Here is an 18,600-nt window from a genome sequence, read left to right as displayed (position 1 = left end):
TTTTTTTGTAGTTACAACAACACGACACAAAAGATTATGAATCTCTCTTATCACTCACGACAGAGTTAGCTTCATTGCTCGCTAGCAGGACCGGTTGCTAAGCGACACACACTTCGCGTTGGCGCAGTGATATTGAGACTTACCGTTATGCGGCCTCGCAGGTGTTCTGTAATTGGGGATTTATCAACGGTTTCGAACGTCAGTCAGCCAATCACAACTGAGGGTCAGAACTACTTGCTGGAAACGTGGTGTTCGTGTGTGACGCGTTCACTTACTTGATAAATAGATCCTGGTAACACTTTAAAAAGATTAAAAGTGTTTAGTAAATACATATAATAAATAATAAAATGCATATAATAAATTGCTAGTACTGTACTTAAGTAAATTTTGAGGTACTTTTACTTTGCTTGAGTATTTCCATGTTCTTTAGTACTATATACTACCACTCTACATATTGAAGGCAAACATTATACTTTTTTCTCACTACATTAATTTAATAACTTTAGTTACTAGTTACTTTTCAGATTACACGATGCAGAAAAATGTTATATAGTATCGGATCTGATAATTGGCCTGGCCGATAATCAATAGACCCACAGTATACAGTATATACACACACATGTAAATATATGTATTATTTGCTTTTACTTGTAATTTTGATACTTGGTACATTTAATATCAGATACTTTCAGACCTTTACTCAAGTACTACACCACTCAAAATTAGTCAGGGACATGGGTGCATGTGCATGGATATGCAATAAAAGTCAAATGAAATGCGTTGCATTATTTTTGGGGACCATGAATATTCAGAAAAACACACCAAAAAAAATTGTCAGATCAGATATGTCACAAAATAAACAATCAAGTGAGACACTAAAATATCCCAATATCCCTAAATAATTTTGAGTAGTGTACTTTCACTTTTACCAAAGTTATACTTTAACAGGATATCTTTACTTTTACTCAAGTATGACTTTTGGGTGCTTCATACAACACTGGGTATACTTAATATTAGAGCGTGTTTTATGAGGCATATATTGCCTTATAAAACATTTATCTACAAACATTTTTCAAAGGATTTCTCAATGTTCCTTATTAAATGAAACTGTGACCTACTTATTTCATTAATCTCCATTTCTTAATGATCATTCAATTTTGGATTTTACAACCACTGACACGTATCATCACTGGTGTCTGAATATCACATAAATGTTGACAAAAGAAAAAAAAAAGACATCTAAAATAACTGTACTTTTTTTATAAGGAAGTCATGACAGATTGTGCCATGCAAAGGAAGTCAATATTAGCCCAGGACATGATCTCATTCTGACTCATTTAAACCAGCCTGAAATTTAGCAGTGAATAAAAACCCCTACGGTGAATGACTACACACTGTATTTATTATCTGTTGGAATCCAAATACAATTCAATCAATGATATTTAATTATAAAAAAGACCACAAATTCAAACATGTATACCAAATGACACTTGCTCTTTGTAATTGTGTTAAATGTGAATACTATGCACAGTTCAAGGTCATTCTGAAGCATCTCAAATTCAATGCACATCATTTATTTTGTCGTAATAGTGTATGACAGTAGTGTTTCATACACCTGTAGTGATAACTGCCGTTGTTGACCCACCGATTACCACACACACACACACACACACACATTCCCACAAGCAGGTAACAAGCATACACACGTACACACACACACACACACCGCACTATCTATCGCTTCTTTTTGCTCTCTTTCTTTGGTTTCTGTCGAATCTGAGGTGCTGGTCCTTTAGGTTTCTTCATCTGTTCGGTTGCCTTGCCATCAGTGGACTCAGTCTCCTCCTGTAGAGCAAGTAAAGGAAGCATTAATCACCCTGTCTCTTCAATAAAAATTCTTTGACTCATTTTAAATATGGTGTAAAAATATACGACTGCTAATCATGATTAGATGAGTGTGTTTTGAAGATGTATTTGGAAAATGTGTTTTAATATACAGCACAAACAGTTTCTTCCAAGGTATTATTTTCAAAGTTAATCTTGTTATGAAACATTTTGTGCTGTACAATAGTCTGTGCATAGGGACTTAGTAATCAGTGGTAATAGGTTATATGCATTTTGGTAATGCAGTTGTACTCCATGGTTTTTAGACTCTGTGTTATCCTATTTCTGTTAAATCCTAGAGTTTATGGAGCACAAACACGCGCGCACACACACACACAAAACAAATTCCGATGTGTTTCAGCACTTTCACTCTGTCAGCACTGTTTCTGTGACTGCAATCTTTCCAATGGCAAGGCAGAACAACAGCAGGCTGCTGTGAAGAATGAAATGGCGACATACTGTGGAGAGTAATCAGTGCATCTGGTGACAATGTCTGAAAATAGAATAATTAGACAGTGGATTTAATTGCTCTCGTCTATAAATAATCTCTCCTGACAGTTGTTAGTATGAAGATTGTGAGAGTAGCCCTTAGTGGCTCGTGTCTTCATGGACATTTAAAAATAAGATATTCAGCACTACTCTTGCTAATTGGTCTGCTTTCTCTGTATTTCACAAAGGCTGAATGATGACATTCTGTAAGACTGTCTTACCGCAGAACCTGTACTTCTGTCAAATAATATGGACAAAAAAAAAAAATGTAAACAGTTTCATAGAAATACTTTTATCAACAGGAAATGTTTCTGATAGTATTAGTTTGTGGCCACAGGAAGCAATGTGTTATATCACCATGTCAGTTTTTTGCTACGACCCTGACTCCAAAATCTATGGGTACCTGTGTAAAACAGAAATAAAAACAGAAATGCAATCATTTGCAAAAAGAAGGTGTAGTCATAGCCCATGTAGTCCATTTTTTTAAAATAATATCTTGTCTCTGAAGTATTATCAACTCAGTAAATGTCAAAAAGGGTCGACAAATTATCAATTCAGTTTTATTTTTGTTTTACACAGCATCCCATCAGTTTTGGATTTCAGTTCATTGTGAACCTCAATGTATGGTGTCATTGCACAGTCTTAAGAACTGTCCCCTCCTCTCGAGCCAGATATATTTCTCTCCTAGTTGAAGTGATACTAAAATAGTCTAAATTAGGTCAGTGAGCCGAGACACAACTCTACTGCTCTGGAAAAATGAACTTATTACTTTTCAATTACGCAGGTATTTCTCACAAAATACCTGCGCAATTGAACACCCTTTCTTGTTTGTGTGAGATACTGCTTAGCTGCATACCAAACTGTTTTTTTAGTGTTACATTGACTAACAATTAACTTAAACTCATATTGTCATACAGAGAAAAAGTCAACAGCGTTCAAACTGGTATCATGCAAGAAAAACAACATCGAGTAGGGGATAGTGTTATTGTGATAACTGCCTGAGTTTCCCAAATCAATTTCTGTTTCCCGTCACTCAGACCTCAGGCCAAAAGTATCCCAAACCCTGACCGGCTATCTATGACACCTAACCTACACCCTAGCCCCGACTGTGGAGAGCAGCAGAAAGGGAACACTGTTTGCCACAAGACCCGCTCCTCTCTTTTCCTTGTTGTCAACCTACCAGTTCATGTCCCTTGGATGTAGGGATGATGACAGCCAGGATGCAGATGAGCTGAAAGATGGCACCCAGAAACAGCCCATAACGCAGTAGGCTCTCTAGGAAGGTGGGCTCAGGGACCTCTGGTGGGGACAGGTCCAGTTCTGCAGACATGGTGCTGGAAATTTGCTGTTTGGTCTGTTATTCTTCAGAGACCTATCTGTGCAAAGAACAGGATCACGGTTAGCAGAAAACTGACAGTGATCAATAAAACTGGTGTGTAAGATGATTGAAGGAATTTTATAGGGTCCCAGAAAAGAAAGGAGGAAGAGTTACAGTAGAAAATTATTCCGTCTCGCACCGTATTATCTTTTAACACTCACACTTTAGAAATGTGAATCAAAGGTTGTATTCTGCTCTCATACAGTTGTGCTACTTAAAAAATCTGTACTGTGCAAAACTGTACATCTTTTATTGTGGATAGACGCAGCTACCAATCACTGACAACGTAGCACAGCAGTGCTGCTACATTTCTTATGCATATATTTGCACTTGTATGAATATAATACGTATGTGGAAGACAAGCTTACCAGTGGTGGGAATATTTCACTCTTCTCTGTCGATGTAAACATCCAACTCAGGGCAAAGGAAAACAAAAACAAAAACGTGAAACTGTGTAGAAAATGCTAATTTCGCTAGCTTTCAAAGGGGAGAAAATAACACATCCGTTTAACGGAAGTGACGTAGCGCATTTGTTATCCGCTTCCGGTCCGGTCTACGATTGGTTTGAAAATGGCGCCTCCTAGCGTTTGTGAGTTTGTGTTGAACCTCAAGCTCTGTGTTACTATTTTGTAAAACTCTTAAAATGTTGGAAACTATACTCTCACTCCTTTGGGAGGAAAATATCAGTCAATAAAAATTACATTATGTAATTTAGAGCTACACCTAGTAGCCTGGTGACTTAGCTTAATCAGCTAACGTTAGCTCATAACCAATATGGCTTAACTAACTGTGCTTAGCCTACATGGTGTAGCATCAACAATTCAACAGCAAAGATGACTGACTCCTCAAAGTAAGTACTTTTAAGTATGTTTTAATTTTAATATTTGCTTTTGTGAATGTAAAACCCTACTTATTTATGCATTTTATTACTGATTTGACCTACATGACTCAGTTTAGTGATTCATTATTAAAAAAACAGCCTTTACTATAAACAGAAGTAAAGTATTTTTCATTAGAGATGACTTTTTCAGCTCAGAAATTATATATAAAATAAACTATAAAGGGGCATAATGTAGTTTTGGAGAAGAAATTCAAACTCAGAATTTTAATGAGGTAGTAATGTTTTCCACAACTCAGTAAACAAGCTGTTCTCAGAGGAAAATAAGGTCCCAAGAACACTGTTTTAAGCTAGAAAGTGGCAGGCTCCGCCAAATATAAACAAAATAAAACAATATGACATTGTGTAGTCTTTTAAGGTCAGTTTGTTTATTCAGTTTATTCATTCATGAAAATGAAGAGAGTTTGTTTATTTAATTCACTAAATTTGTTTATTATGTTCAGTCTTCTGATTAACATTTCTACCCCATACTACACAGTGCAGCTTTAACACAAAGGCAGTTGTATTAATGTAGGCAATTTTTCAAAAATGTGTTAAATGAGAATATCTATATAATATAATTTATTCCCCAGCCCATTCCTGCTCTTGATGAAAACACACAGATTCATATAAACAGAATTTATTTAATATAAAATATTTTATAAATGCTCAAAAAGAGAAATTGTACAAATATATGAACAGATAGAAGTCAAACTGGTTAAAATAACGACCCTAAAAATGCATAATATAAGGTATGACACATGTTCTACTATCTTTGCTAAGGCTAAAAAATAAGGCAATATTAAAGGCTAACAAAGAGCCGACTTATATTTTCATGTGAAATGCTGTAGCTGAGTTTGGAAGGTGAATCAGTCAACATTAGTCCATAGTGGATACGTTTCTACTGCTTGCCTAAAATGTCTGCCACCAATTCGGTTTACAGCTTCACAAGTACAAAAATTCCTCCAAGACAATCAGGACTTTGTGCTCATATTAAGTCCACATATTAAGCTTACTGCTAACCAAGCTTTACATCTAATGGACATCAGGGCTGCTGCAGGTGTCCAGGATCACTCGCCATTGTGGCCTTTCAGGTCTCTTCTTATGATGTCGTTCACTGGAAAACATTACAAACAGGGGTGAGCAACTTTAATGTTCACAACAACACTAATAAAGCAAAGCAATATGCATTTTTTTTATATTTCAAAGGAATTCATCTTGTATTTTTCATATTTCATATGCATACGTTTTACATGTAAAGCTCCTTTGTATAATTCTTCAAAGCTCTGATGTATAAAAGAGACCATTACATTTCAAATTGGTGTTGTTTTCACCTCATTCATCCTCAGTTGGATTTGTTGGAGGGTCGGGAGATTATGCTGTGTACTTTTGTTTTTAATACTACCAGTAGGAGTCGCCAAAGTCAGATTTTTGGGGGCACTTTATGCTTTTATTAGAAAGTCAACAGCCAAGAGATGACAGGAAATGAGGAGGGATATGGGAAATGCAACAAAGGTTGCCAAAACCACCAAAGCGCCCCCAGAAATGTTCTAGTTTCATACATAAATTAGTCAAATGATGACTTGCAGGCTTTTTAGTGATGATGTGAAGTTTTGCAATTACATTAACGTCCACTAGGTGTCTCTATTTTACCGAACACAGATTTATGTGCAATAGTTTCTGGACTGATCAAGGGCCGGTTTGTGCTGCACATGAATCTTCTGACAGAAAGAATAAATAGTTTATCGATATTAAGAAACAACAACTAATAGAAATGGTGTTAACACAGCAGTGTATCTTGGTTTGCAACAGATTGTTGCAAACTTTCACTATGACTCTAGTCTGAACGACATACCAGAACAAAGGACATTTTTTGACCACAGCTGTTTCTGTATGTATTTGCTAACACACTAAACTTCCTGTTCTGGTCTTCCATCACAGAGGTGTGAACAGAAAGTCTGCCCCACAGCAAACAGAGTCATGTTAATGTTGCTTCAAACACATCAGGAATCAAAAGCAAGTTGTATTAGATTTAATTTAAATGAGACTGGGCAAGCTCACAAACCTGCTGTGTGTTTGCTTACTTGAGCAAGAGAGAGAGAGAGCAAAAGAGACAGAAGAGTGGATAGAAAGGCCCGACAGAAAACCACAAGCCAGGATTTGCAAGCGTACAGTTGCACTGTGCTCATATGCATTTGCACACTGGACCACAATTACTCATCCCCCAGGCTTCAACATGTCACTTCATAGTTAAAGTTTGTATGTTTTTCTTGGTTTTGATGATATTTCCCCATTTATTTATTTTTTGTGAAATATATTAAACAACTTGGCTGAATATTTCAGTGATCTGTTGTTTTGTCTTTTTAAAACCCAAAAAACTGAAGCAGGGAGAGAAAGAGATGCAATAGAAACCAAACAGACAAACTCAGACTATGAGTTACTGACTGATGGAAAGATGATGTAAACGATACAAAGTATTACACGATCAAATATAGAGCGTAAAGACTCACTGATGAAGGCTGGGGAATGCTTGAAACCAACTAGTTGCTATGATGCCAATCTCTGCATTTAGTCGGCCTGCTTGTTGCATTGTCGGTGACCCCTTTAGGAAATCAGTATAAAACAGTGATACTCACCATCCTCCAGGTAAGCATAGCGGAGGTTCTCTTGTTTGACTGTGACCCTCTCTGGTGCTCGTTCCTCATAGTTTCCTCTTCCAGGGCTGATCTGGTTCAGACACTGCATGCTGGGCTCCACTCGGCCTACAGGCTTAGGGGCTTGAGCTTGAGCTTGAGCTTGAGCTTGAGCGTGGATGTATCTTGAAGGTGGTGACTTTCCCAGTGGCAGTGCTGTCTGCACAAAACTCTGATGTCTTGACATCAAACAGGCCTCAAATGAATCACCAACCTGAGGACCCTCACCCAGTTTGGCCAAAGAGGCCCTGGCACTGACACACTGGCTGGGAGTGGAGGCAGGGTGGGAAGCCATTGGGGAACCACCGAGGAAGGCGGCACCACAGTTGCTGTAATGTTGGTTTGCAGTGTGGTACAGCATGGAGTTGTTGATGAGAGTGCCGTCTCTGGACTGGTAATAGACTGGTTGGTCGTCCAGTTGGTCTGTGGTTAACATGTGGGCTCTGGGGTCTACAGTGGTTAGATGGTACAGTGCTGGAGAAATATTCAAGGCTTGAAGGTTGCCGTCCTGCTCCAGGTGGTGATAGAGTGACTTCATTGACAGTCCAGTCAGAGCCTGATTGTCTGAGTAGCCATACGAATTCAACTGGTAGTCCTCCAGTGGTTCTGTTTTAATAGCTAGAATACAAAAACAAAGATTATTTGACCATAGAAGATGAGAGAGATCAATATAGGTCTACAATTAACTTAAAAGAGTCTAATACAATTTAACACCAAAAGTAGCACGCCTATGCTGTTCTTTTCAATGTGAGTACACGCACTAAAAGAAGGCAATGGTTAGTACACAAGTTTGCCTTTCTGTTTTTTTTGTTTTTTTTTAACAATCATAGCATCACTCCGAAAAAGGGGCAAAAATTAGTCTGTTCAACAGGGTGTCATGTTTCCATCACAGATAGTCCGAGCTGGAGCCAATAAATACCCCCGACTACTGCAGAGTCATTTGACCTGGGAATGAATGCTGATTGTATCCTTTCCCACTGAAGACAAAGGTCAGATGTTACTGGGTTTTTTGTCCAGTGTGAAAGGGGTTCACATAAACAAGACTCACGCTAGCGTCTCTGTGAAGTGGTTCTTAGGCACAGTGGTTCTAAAATCATTGTTAAGCTCCACTTGCGACCATCTTCACAATGTTAACACACTGATGTTTAGCTGGCAGTATTGACTGGGTTCACCATCTTAGCTCAGCTTGTTAGCTTTATAACATTTACCAATGACCACTAAACACAAAGAGCAGCACTCATAACAAACCAAAGTACTGGGAAATTTCAATGAAAAGTGAAAGAAATTGTTCTGATCGTGGCACTAGAGGGAAAGTCAGAGGATTAACAATGTCATTTTGATTCATCCTTTGGTGACCATGAACAAAATGTCATGACAATCCACCCAATAGTTGTTAAGATATTTCAATCTGGACCGGATTTCTGGAGCGACCAACTAAAGACCAACAGCCATAGAGCCATGCTGCTAGCATGACTAAAAATGTCACTGAGGCCTGAGATCTTAAGGCAACTGGTTAATTTCCACCAACACGTCATTATATGATTCTTTAATGTAACCACTTTTTCTTATCTATTTCTACTTCAGTTAGCGGTGCCCTTTGTTTCCTAAAAACACTTACCAACACAAGTGTGTGTCTGCATTTTGACTGTGGGTGGATAGCATTAGTGAAAACGGTAGCGGAGTGACAGATTTTTCCCTTTTATAGCAAGTGAGAGTTGTCCCCCTACACAAAAAACCTGTGTTGTGGCCTCAGTTTACTGCTTACAACTGCTGATGACTGATTGATTTCTTGTGACTGGGACTGATTTCTTGTAAACTTAAACAACATCAGTGTAAATGAGTAGCAAAAAAGGCGGACCTTGTAGTAGCTTCTTTAGCAACTGTGTTAAACTGTCTTCAGCTTGAAATGTTCCTTTGACTGTACAGCAGTTAGATCTAATGTGATTAAAGTGTTGCTGTTTCCTGTATTCCTTCCTGTATGGCTGACTTAGTAGCCAACACGTTTGTCAGATTAGCAACATCATGACCTGTTTAACGTTCTGTTTTAATTTCATTCACTAGCTTCAATTTATTATCTAATGCACATTATGTGTGTTGTATCAAGTATTTTAGCGTAAGGTTTGTGTTGATAAAGCTGAGGATGATATTATCTCACATCTGGAAACTTTTGACCTTTCGGCCTCCTTCTCAAACACCCCTCTTCCCGTACTAGAGCAGATACTAACAGATATGTACCTATCACTGGAGTGTAGATGAAGTGCTGAGGCTGACTGCGTTTCTTCTTCCCGTTGATGACATAGAAGTTGACCTTGGCTGGGTGGGAAATGGTCCGGTCTCGATAGGGAGGGACCTCAACAAACAGCATATTCTACATGGGGGGATTGTGAGACAACAGAAAAAAGTTCACACTTCGTGTTGAAACAGAGGCGTAGCTGCCCCAATTATCTTGCTTGTGTGTTTCATAGCAGCAAGTCAGCAAAGTGTGGTCGTAGGTGTTGTGTTTTGCTTTCAGTTTTGAGTGACTGCGTGACTTTGTAACAGTGCCAGACAATGTACAAAAAGTACATCATTGGTTATGTAATATTATGCTTCCTGCTTAATACATGTCAGTACAGATTAGTGACAGTTAACTCACAGCTTGCGTCTTGTCTCTGTCCACAGTGGCCTCCGCCTCCCAGATTTGCTGCCCATCTGAAAGCAGACGGAATAAAGTGCAGACATTAAAGCAGAGGAGGTTTGAAGTAGTAGTTCTACATTTTGGGTAAAACACTTATTTCCTTTTTTTCCCCCCTTTTTCCTTACATGAGATGATCGATACCACTCTCACGTCTGTACAAAAACGCTTCACTATTTCTAGGTTTCAGAGGTGCTTGCAAGCAGATTTTGTTGCCTTCGGCAGGATGTTTCCCCTGTTTCCAGTCTTTGTACAAAGTGAAGCTAACTGGCTGCAGCTTTCTATTTGTCGGAAGTATGAGTTGTATTGGCCTTCTTATCAAACTCTCAGGAAGGGAACATTTCTGATCAGATGAAGATGAATTTGTGAGAAATCAGACACTGTCAATCTTTTCTTAAGCGTGCGAAAACATTTATGCACAGACAGTGGAAAACAAGTTGCTCTTTTATGTCTGGTTAAGTGTCTCATTCCCACCTCACTCTTTACCTGCTGTTTCTGTTTTCTACCCACGCTTTGAAAAAAACCCAAAAAAAACAAAGCCTCTGCTCCGGGTCTGAATCTTTATCAGTCTCTCTAACCACATCCTGTTGCATAAAACCCCACGCCAAGCAACAAGGAGGCTTTACATGCAGTCAACTGTACCCATCCAGCTCTCAAACCATGTAACCCAGCAATTTTTGTGTGGGCAGAATGAGCGCCACTGAGGTGAGAAATTTCCGTGTAGAAATAAATAAAAGTTGTCACCGCCAGTAAAACAGCAAAAGTTTACACTAATGGCTTGTTTTTTAAGAGTTTGAAAGTGGGGGCTGAAGGAAGCTATGCGTCACTGAAAGTAGACGTTACCCGGGAGATATGCAAAAAATCTGAAAATACACACAGTATACTACACAAGTAGGTGGATGAGTTTGAGCAGGATATTATGAGGCCGACTGTTGCACAAAATATGAGTCTATTTTAATCATAGAAACCGACTGAAGTTCAAATATACACACACAACAATCACAGGTCAACATAACACAAATATCAGAAGTTTTAATAATATCTAGACGCACAACACAATGTTAAAACTGGAATCAATGAAATCTCCTTGCACAGCCACAGGTAGTCAGGTGCTGGTAGGCAGCAGGAACGCGTGTAATAAGCTTGACGAACAAATCCTCCGCACACTGACATAGACTTTACTATAGTACTTTATTAAAGGGAACAACGCGTTTCGCGTTCTCAGGTCTCAGGTCTCAGGTCTCAGACCTGAGGTGAACCTGATGACGCTGAACGCGAAACGCATTGTTCCCTTTAATAAAGTACTATAGTAAAGTCTATGTCAGTGTGCGGAGGATTTGTTCGTCAAGCACAACACAATGTATTAAAGGAATAGTTCAACATTTTGGGAAACTTTTTTCGCCTACTTCCCAAGACATAGATCAGAAGATCAAAACCACTCTTATGTTTGTTAAGAGAATATTCAGCTACAGCCAGGATCTGGTTATCTTAGCTTAGCTTAAAGACTGGAAACAGGGGGAAACAGTTAGCCTGGCTCTCTATGATACATATAACCCTCAGTAAAACCACAGTTTGTAATTTTTACTCTTTGTTTTTTGTGCTGATTTAACAATAAAGCTCTAGCTTTAGTTTGATACCACTTTCATGTCTGTACAAGAACTAGGACAGTTAGATTAGCTTAGCATAAAAACTGGAATAATGGGGAGAACAGCTAGCCTGGCCCTGTGAAGGTAGAAAACCCACCAAGCAGCACCCCTAGAATAGCCTACCTTTAACCCCCCGTAAAACCACAACATGTCATTTTTGCTCTTTGTTTTCTGCAGTGATTTAACATACAAGACCTAACTTGCTTTAGATATGCTGGCTAGCGGATTTTGCTATCTAGTCTGGCTCTGTCCAAAAGTGACAGCTTTCTTGATGAGAGTTAGAAAGGAAATCTGACACCACTGTCATGAGCCAGCCTAGCTGAGATCACAAATTAATACGTTTTCTGTCCTATTAATGGTTTCACAGGGAGTTATGTGCCAGACTATTTCTTGTTGGGCCGTAATGACTTCCTGTGGATTATTGGAATATGACGTGGTAATGAGCTTTAGAGGTGCTGGTAGGCAGATATTTTTACCTTTGGACAGAGTCAGACCAGCTTCTTGTGCTAAGCTAAGCTAACTGGCTTCGTTTTTACTGTACAGACATGAAAGTGCTATCAGTCTTCTCATTTAACTCTTGGCAATAAAGCAAATAAACACATTCCCAAAATGTCAAACTATTCTTTCATGTACAATATCACATGTTGTTGCTCATCTAAAAAATGAAATCAGAGAGCAAACATCTCATGACCAGATGATTAGACAACTGATCAACAATCTCTCTTCCTCACCTTGTGTCTTCTCTGAGAATATCACTTTGGAGTCAGGTGTGAAATTCTGTCCAGTAAGGACCATTTGCTGACCGCCAAGTACTGAGCATCGATCCAGGTCCTGCCTCTCCACCGCAGGGAGCTCCTGAGCTGTGCGCTGGGCTGAGCGGACAAGAAGACACTGATGTATTAAACACCACACAGTACTGAATAAACACACTGAGTGCGAAAATTTTCAGGGCAGTTGGTTAGTCAAATTTTTCATGATTAAAATCTAGAATCGCAATATTGGCTTCATTGCAAGAGTGACAATTACCTGATAATGTTGAATGATAAAACATAGTTGTACAAGCAAAGAAGAGTCACAAACTTAGTAAACTTGTCAGCAACACAACAATAGTTATTTAAGTTTGCTAAAATGAATCACGATGAGCTCCTTTTCATACCAGAGGCAGTACAGCTATAACAGCGAGCTGAATCAAAGGTTTGTTTTATTGCTTGTGAATTAAAATTCAGTAAGAGGAAGATATCTACATATTCTTTAGCAGTTTTAAAAAGATATTAAGTTTACACAAACAGAGACAAACAATAGTATAAATAAATGAAGATAAAAATTTAGTTCTACAATATCAGGGATGAAACTCTCCTTACAGCATTCAATAGGATCAGAGGCAACTTGAAGGGACGTGATTTGGCCTCCAGGTTGAGGAATGTGGACACGAAACACCAAACGAACACGTGTGTTTTTTCGTCCAATGTCCGTTTCACCGTTCCTCAGCTCGATGTCGGCGTTTCTCAGCTTCAGGATTCCTACACAGTCAATCCTGTGAAACGTAAGAAAAGAGGGATTAGATAAAAAGTGTTCTGAAAGAAGGGCGATATTTCTCTGTTGGGAACGTTGTCAGCTTGTTTTTCTTCTGAATCTGACTGATAACTGATGTAATCTGATGTAGCCTTTTCTGTTTCGATGACTCATTTCGATCAATATCTTTTTATGCTACTGTTTTTTTGTTTTTTTAGGGATTCATCGTACGTCAGATTTATCAAAGCTGCTGTAGACTGACTGGTTTTTCTTGGAAAAACCCTCTGGCACACAGGAAGTGATGCATTATATATGTTTCCACTTTGTTGCAACAGCAACCTGCAGGGGGTAAAAGCAACAAAAATCATGAGCTGTAACAGTTCCCATGGGTGAGGATAAAAACAGAAACTCAAACTTTATCAATCGAAAATCCAAAGAAAAGAGATGGCACAGTACTGGCAACCAGCGATGGAATGTAACTAAAAACATTTACTCAAATACTTTACTTAAGTACAATTTTGAGGTATTGTAATTTACTTGAATATTTCCGTTAATGCTACTTCTTCTCTACTGTTTTCAACTTTTTACAGCTCTATATTTCTCTCACAGTTTTAGTTACTTGTTACTTTACAGATTAAGACACAATACATACAAAGAGCTTATAAAAAACTATTTTTTGTCTGAGTGCTTTTAAAGGTAAAGGATCTGAAAACCTCCTCCGTCAGTGTTTAGTTTATCTCTGCATCTGTAAGTTTGGGAGATGAAGTGCAAAAACTGCACAGTAGCTTAAGAGGCCACAGATGACTGACTAGTGAAATATTCAAAGCATTTGTGATTCCTGTGTGAAATCTTTGGTGTGTGTAACCCACAGTCGCTCTCTGTGCTACTCACAACACTCTCATGTGGTTCTTGGGTTCCAGAGGGATCTCCAACAGTTTGGTCCCGTTGGTCATCCTCTCCATGCTGGGCGTGGTGACGGTCTTCCCGGTGATGCGGTGCACCTGGTAGAAAGCGTGCGGCTTCAGCAGCCTCTCGTCGGCTGTTCCTATGAAGACCTGCAGCCCCAGTGGAGCCGTGCCTTGGTAGCCACGGAGCTATTAATGGCAACAAAGGCGATTAAATGCCTGCTTCACACTGAATTAAACTAACTGTAATGCCATTAATGTCCATGGCTGCAGAGAACAAATTTAACACAGCACAACAAGTCTCTTCTCCCTGCGGGGGTGATTTCTCTCACACTATCTAACTTGCTTAGCAAGAACACTGCTTTGCATAGTCCGTTTGTGCAACATTGACAGAAATCCAACAGTAACGGCTTATTAATGAACTCACCAGAGCAACAAATGAACCAGATCCATGTACCAATGCTTAAATGATGTGCCTGATTTGTAACTATGAGAGTATTTTTTTAGCAAACAGTGCATGTCCTAATGATTTTTCTTTGTGGGAGTAGTGACGTGATTCCCTTCTCTTCTATTCATTTGCATGACTGTTGGGCTTTACATAAACACAACATAACCCAGGAAATACCATCCTATATTTGCAACCTCTCCTGCTACTTCATTTTATTGTTGCTTACTTTCCATTCTTTGCACGCCCCACACCCTCCAGGCACAGAACAAAGAAAGCACCTGAACTTCCGGATGCCCTCCGTTAGATGTCTTCACAGCTCCGCGACTTCCCTCGGTCTCATAGTGAGCTCTGTGGTGAGATCTGGGCTGCTGCTGGATAAGAAGCTCATACTGACCGGACTGACTGGGCAACGGCCACTCTAAAGATGGAAGTGGAGCCATAGGCAGAGCACTGGGGAAAAGACAAAAAGAGAGAAAGTCAATAAGAAGGAAAACTTGTCATTTGTGCTCATTAGAAAGACATAAATTATTTCTATGTAATGAAAAAGTACAAATGAAACACCTGAATGCTCCTTGGTGGATTGGATGAGGAGCAGGCCACACAGCTGGGAGCATATAGAAGGTTTCAGACTTGACTTCAGGTCCTGCCCTGCCCATCCTCTCCTGCTCAATGGCCCAGTCGTACCCCTCTCTGTACACACAGTCCTGCCTTTGAGCCTGCACATGTGCATCTCGCACCACTGCAGAAGGCACCACTCTGGGCTGACTGGAGGTGAGGCTGTTCAGCATCTCCTCCAGGCCTGGGGTGCATGTCTGGGCTTGGGGCTGGAACTCAGCTTGAGGCTGAAGGTAGTAGGTCCCCTGCTGCTCATGAGGCAAGGGGATGGGGCTCGGGCTGCGAGAGCGCTGCTTGACAGGAGTGCCTCCTTGACAGGGATTGGTATGGTCATAGGAGCGCTTTCCGTGCGGCGAGGCAGAGCGTGAGCGCTGGTGTGGGATTGATGAGGCAGGTTGTTGGTTCTGGGGCTGGAGTAAGGTCTCTTCTGTGATGCTGTTGCGAGGCGAGGCTCCTGGAGAGGAGTGGGTAGAAGAAGTGTGGATACCCTGTAGGCCCGGGCAGAGGTCTAATGCAGACAACCCCACGTTACAGCCTCCGACAGAAGGGGAGACACACGGTGAAGCCACAGGAGAGTACGCCTCTGCAGGCCAGCCTGTGGAGGAGTTACTGCTGGCCGGGCTCACACAGTCCCTGTAGGCACCCAGAGCTTTGCTGCCGGGGCTTGGGTCCAGGGTGTGAGAGCTGAGAGAGTCACCTGACGTGACGGTGATCTCAATCCTGGGGCTGGGAGCAGGGATGGTCCCTGGTCTTGATGTAAGCCCCAGGGAGTCAAACACCGCCCCTGACAGGTGCTCTGCGGTGGGGCTGTGAGAGGAGAAGTCCTGACCGGAGGCTGGCTGGTCGGAGCTGGAGATGTACGACGCAGCGTGATGGTCGACCACCAGCAGGGGAGGCTGGCTGCCGTTTTGCAGGAGAGCGCCTGAGTCATCTGTTTATGAGAAAAGTCAGGATTAATTTGTGCGCACATGTCCAAAGTACTTAAAACTTGAAGTGACATGTTTCAATTTATCAAAAAATTCTGCATGTAATAATAATTTGTGTCTGATATGGTTTTTACACAAAAACTAAAATCTTCTAAATCACATCTACGCCCTCTCCCTTTCTGAAAAATACAGAATCTATAAACTGCTGGACTTACGAGCACTGGAGGCTTCAACTTCACACCTTACACTTGTGTTAGTTACATACTGGACCACTGACTGGCTTCAGACTACCTGTGGTGTGTTTTTTGAAAGAGGCTGTGGTCCATCAAGACCACAACCTCACGCCACAAGTCAGTGGTGGAAAGAGTACTGAAAACAACAAACTGAAATACTACTCAATTATGAGTAAAACAAAGTATTCTTCTCAAACACTACTCAGAGTATTAGTTGCTTCTTAACAATTGATGTTTAATGCATTATCAGTAACTTCCAGTCGAAGGCTTTTTCTGTTTCTCCTAATCTTCATCTTTTTGTCCTTATATGAGGGTTTTCATTGGCCCGTTTGCCATCAAACAGCCTTGTTGGCTACAAAAATGCAGACGAAAGATTTAGATATTATTTCAAATTTTACTCAGTCCTCAATTATGATTTTAAAAGTAGATAACATGGTGTAATGCATACTTAAAAAGTACAAGTACCCCCAAAAATGACTTTATTACAGTAATTTAAGTAGTAAGTAAGTGGTTACTTCCATCCCTGCCATGAGTGCAGTTTCTTCCTGACAGCAGTTGCCCTTACTGAGAGCCTCGGGACTGACACTGACAGAGACGCTCATCTAACTCTACATGTTACATCACATCTGTCTCATTGCGTTACATTAACACAGCACGTTTGGATAATTATGTCTGCACTGTGGACATTTGCACAATTGCACAAAAACAGATACATTTCACATATTTTTAAATACAAAGCAATTCTTGGCAAACTCCTTATTTAGTAATCTTCTCTTTTACACCTGAAATGTGGAAATCAGTCTTCGTTCTCTTGGCGTTTTGCGATTTGTTGTTTCCCAAAGTCCGAACTGATTTGGGAAAGAAAGCTTTGAGGTCTTCGGCGCCCACTTAAACTTCAGTATATTGGACCGATGAACAGCTTTAAAACTGGTGAAATCAATTGAGAATGTTTTATCTGATTATTTGCTGTTGTATCTCCGTGTTGCTGGCCAGGTCTCCCTTGTAAAAGAGATCTGTGATCTCAAGGGGACTAACCTGGTTAAATAAAGGCTAAGTAATTACATTTAAAGAACTAGATTTTTCATATTTTAATTGGTTTTTTTTATATTTTGATATTTATTATTCTTGACTTTTGCAGTACTTGTTTTTTATTTTTCTCTCCTCTTACCTTTTTCTCTATTATTCACCAAAATACCACTACATATTGCTTGCGTGTGAAAACCTACTGAACAGTAATAAGAGTCTGATTCTGGCTGCATCATCTTGAGCATCCACGTGTTGAATTCAGATTTAAGTTCAAGAGAAACAGAGAAAACTTCCCTCCTTCAGCAGATTTTATGTGTCCCCATGCAAATACATCGCTCTTCTCATGGAGCTCGAACATCCAAGTAACAAGAAGAAAAGCACATTTTTGAGAAGAAGACTTCCAATTTTCAACTTTCAACTTTCCTTTACTTCAAGCTCCAACAAACTGCGAGTCTAGTTGATTTCCCCTCCTGACATAATGAAGTTTAGAGGGGGATTACAGTGTAACACCAGGACCTGACAGCTGAGTGCCTACAGCCACTTTTACTACAGTTTAACACAAACTCAACACCATCTTTATACGTTTATAATAAAATATAATGAGTTTGTTAAGGAGATATCATGTTACAGCAGAATAACTGTTGCATACACACCTTTATGGACAGGAAAATCCTCTCCAGGTGAGTTATACAGAAACAGGTCGGAGAAGTCCAACTCCTCCTGACTGATGTCCTCCTCACCCAGGCCCTCCGCGAGCCCCAGACCTCCAGAACTCATCTCCACCTGTCAATATTTCAAAATGTACTTTTCGACGAGTAAATCCTTTGTATTAACTTTCAAACACGCCAACTAAATGAAGCTGTGAGAAGAAGAATTAAAAGAAACCCGACGATGTGTGTTTTTTTTTTTAATTAATTAGTTTGTTTTGTTAGAAGAAGAAAAAAGAAGGCAGCTGCTCAAATATAACATCCAACAACGCGACGAGAAAAAACGAGCAGCGACTGACGCTTCCTGTCACCGCTGATGATGACAAGCAGGCAGGAGGTGTGTGTCTGTGTGCGTGCGTGCGTGTGTGTGTGTGTGTGTAGGTGCCTCATTTCCTCCTGTGTGGGCCAACAAGAGTCACAGTTTGCCTTTTATCAAATACAAACCAGAATGTAGCTGCAGCAGTCATTATCATGACATCTAAATATTGTAATCATTTCCAATAATAGTCTCGTACATTTTTATTTATTTATTTATTTTTAGCTTTGTGATTGTTTGTCTTTCTTCTTCTGTTGTGGGTGTGGCTGTT

General features: G+C 40.0%; 2 protein-coding genes across 3 annotated transcripts; both read right to left on the bottom strand.

The window, feature by feature from the left end:
- Positions 1–1,380: 1,380 nt before the first annotated feature.
- manbal (mannosidase beta like) lies at positions 1,381–4,250 on the bottom strand. Of its 2 annotated transcripts, none has more exons than XM_073468318.1 (3): positions 4,120–4,250; positions 3,554–3,749; positions 1,381–1,845 (listed from the first exon to the last, which is right to left on the bottom strand). In XM_073468318.1, exons 2-3 carry the CDS (start codon positions 3,701–3,703, stop codon positions 1,735–1,737), a joined length of 261 nt encoding a protein of 86 aa, XP_073324419.1. In that variant the 5' UTR covers positions 3,704–3,749; positions 4,120–4,250; the 3' UTR covers positions 1,381–1,734. The 2 variants fall into 2 exon arrangements, with proteins under 2 accessions (XP_073324419.1, XP_073324420.1); XM_073468319.1 differs by having other exon boundaries at positions 3,554–3,745.
- A 1,002-nt stretch (positions 4,251–5,252) lies between these two features.
- LOC140998226 (nuclear factor of activated T-cells, cytoplasmic 2-like) lies at positions 5,253–18,309 on the bottom strand. Its single transcript, XM_073468431.1, has 10 exons — positions 17,960–18,309; positions 15,068–16,052; positions 14,785–14,956; positions 14,045–14,247; positions 13,003–13,175; positions 12,373–12,513; positions 9,957–10,012; positions 9,557–9,689; positions 7,265–7,939; positions 5,253–5,745 (listed from the first exon to the last, which is right to left on the bottom strand). The coding sequence occupies exons 1-10, from the start codon at positions 18,081–18,083 to the stop codon at positions 5,699–5,701; spliced, it is 2,709 nt and encodes a 902-aa protein (XP_073324532.1). The 5' UTR covers positions 18,084–18,309; the 3' UTR covers positions 5,253–5,698.
- Between the last annotated feature and the right edge of the window lie 291 nt (positions 18,310–18,600).

This window comes from Pagrus major, chromosome 6 (assembly GCF_040436345.1).
Source record: "Pagrus major chromosome 6, Pma_NU_1.0".
Lineage (NCBI taxonomy): Eukaryota > Metazoa > Chordata > Actinopteri > Spariformes > Sparidae > Pagrus > Pagrus major.
The sequence above is the reverse complement of the archived record's forward strand: the minus strand, read 5'-3'. Positions and strand labels throughout refer to the sequence as shown.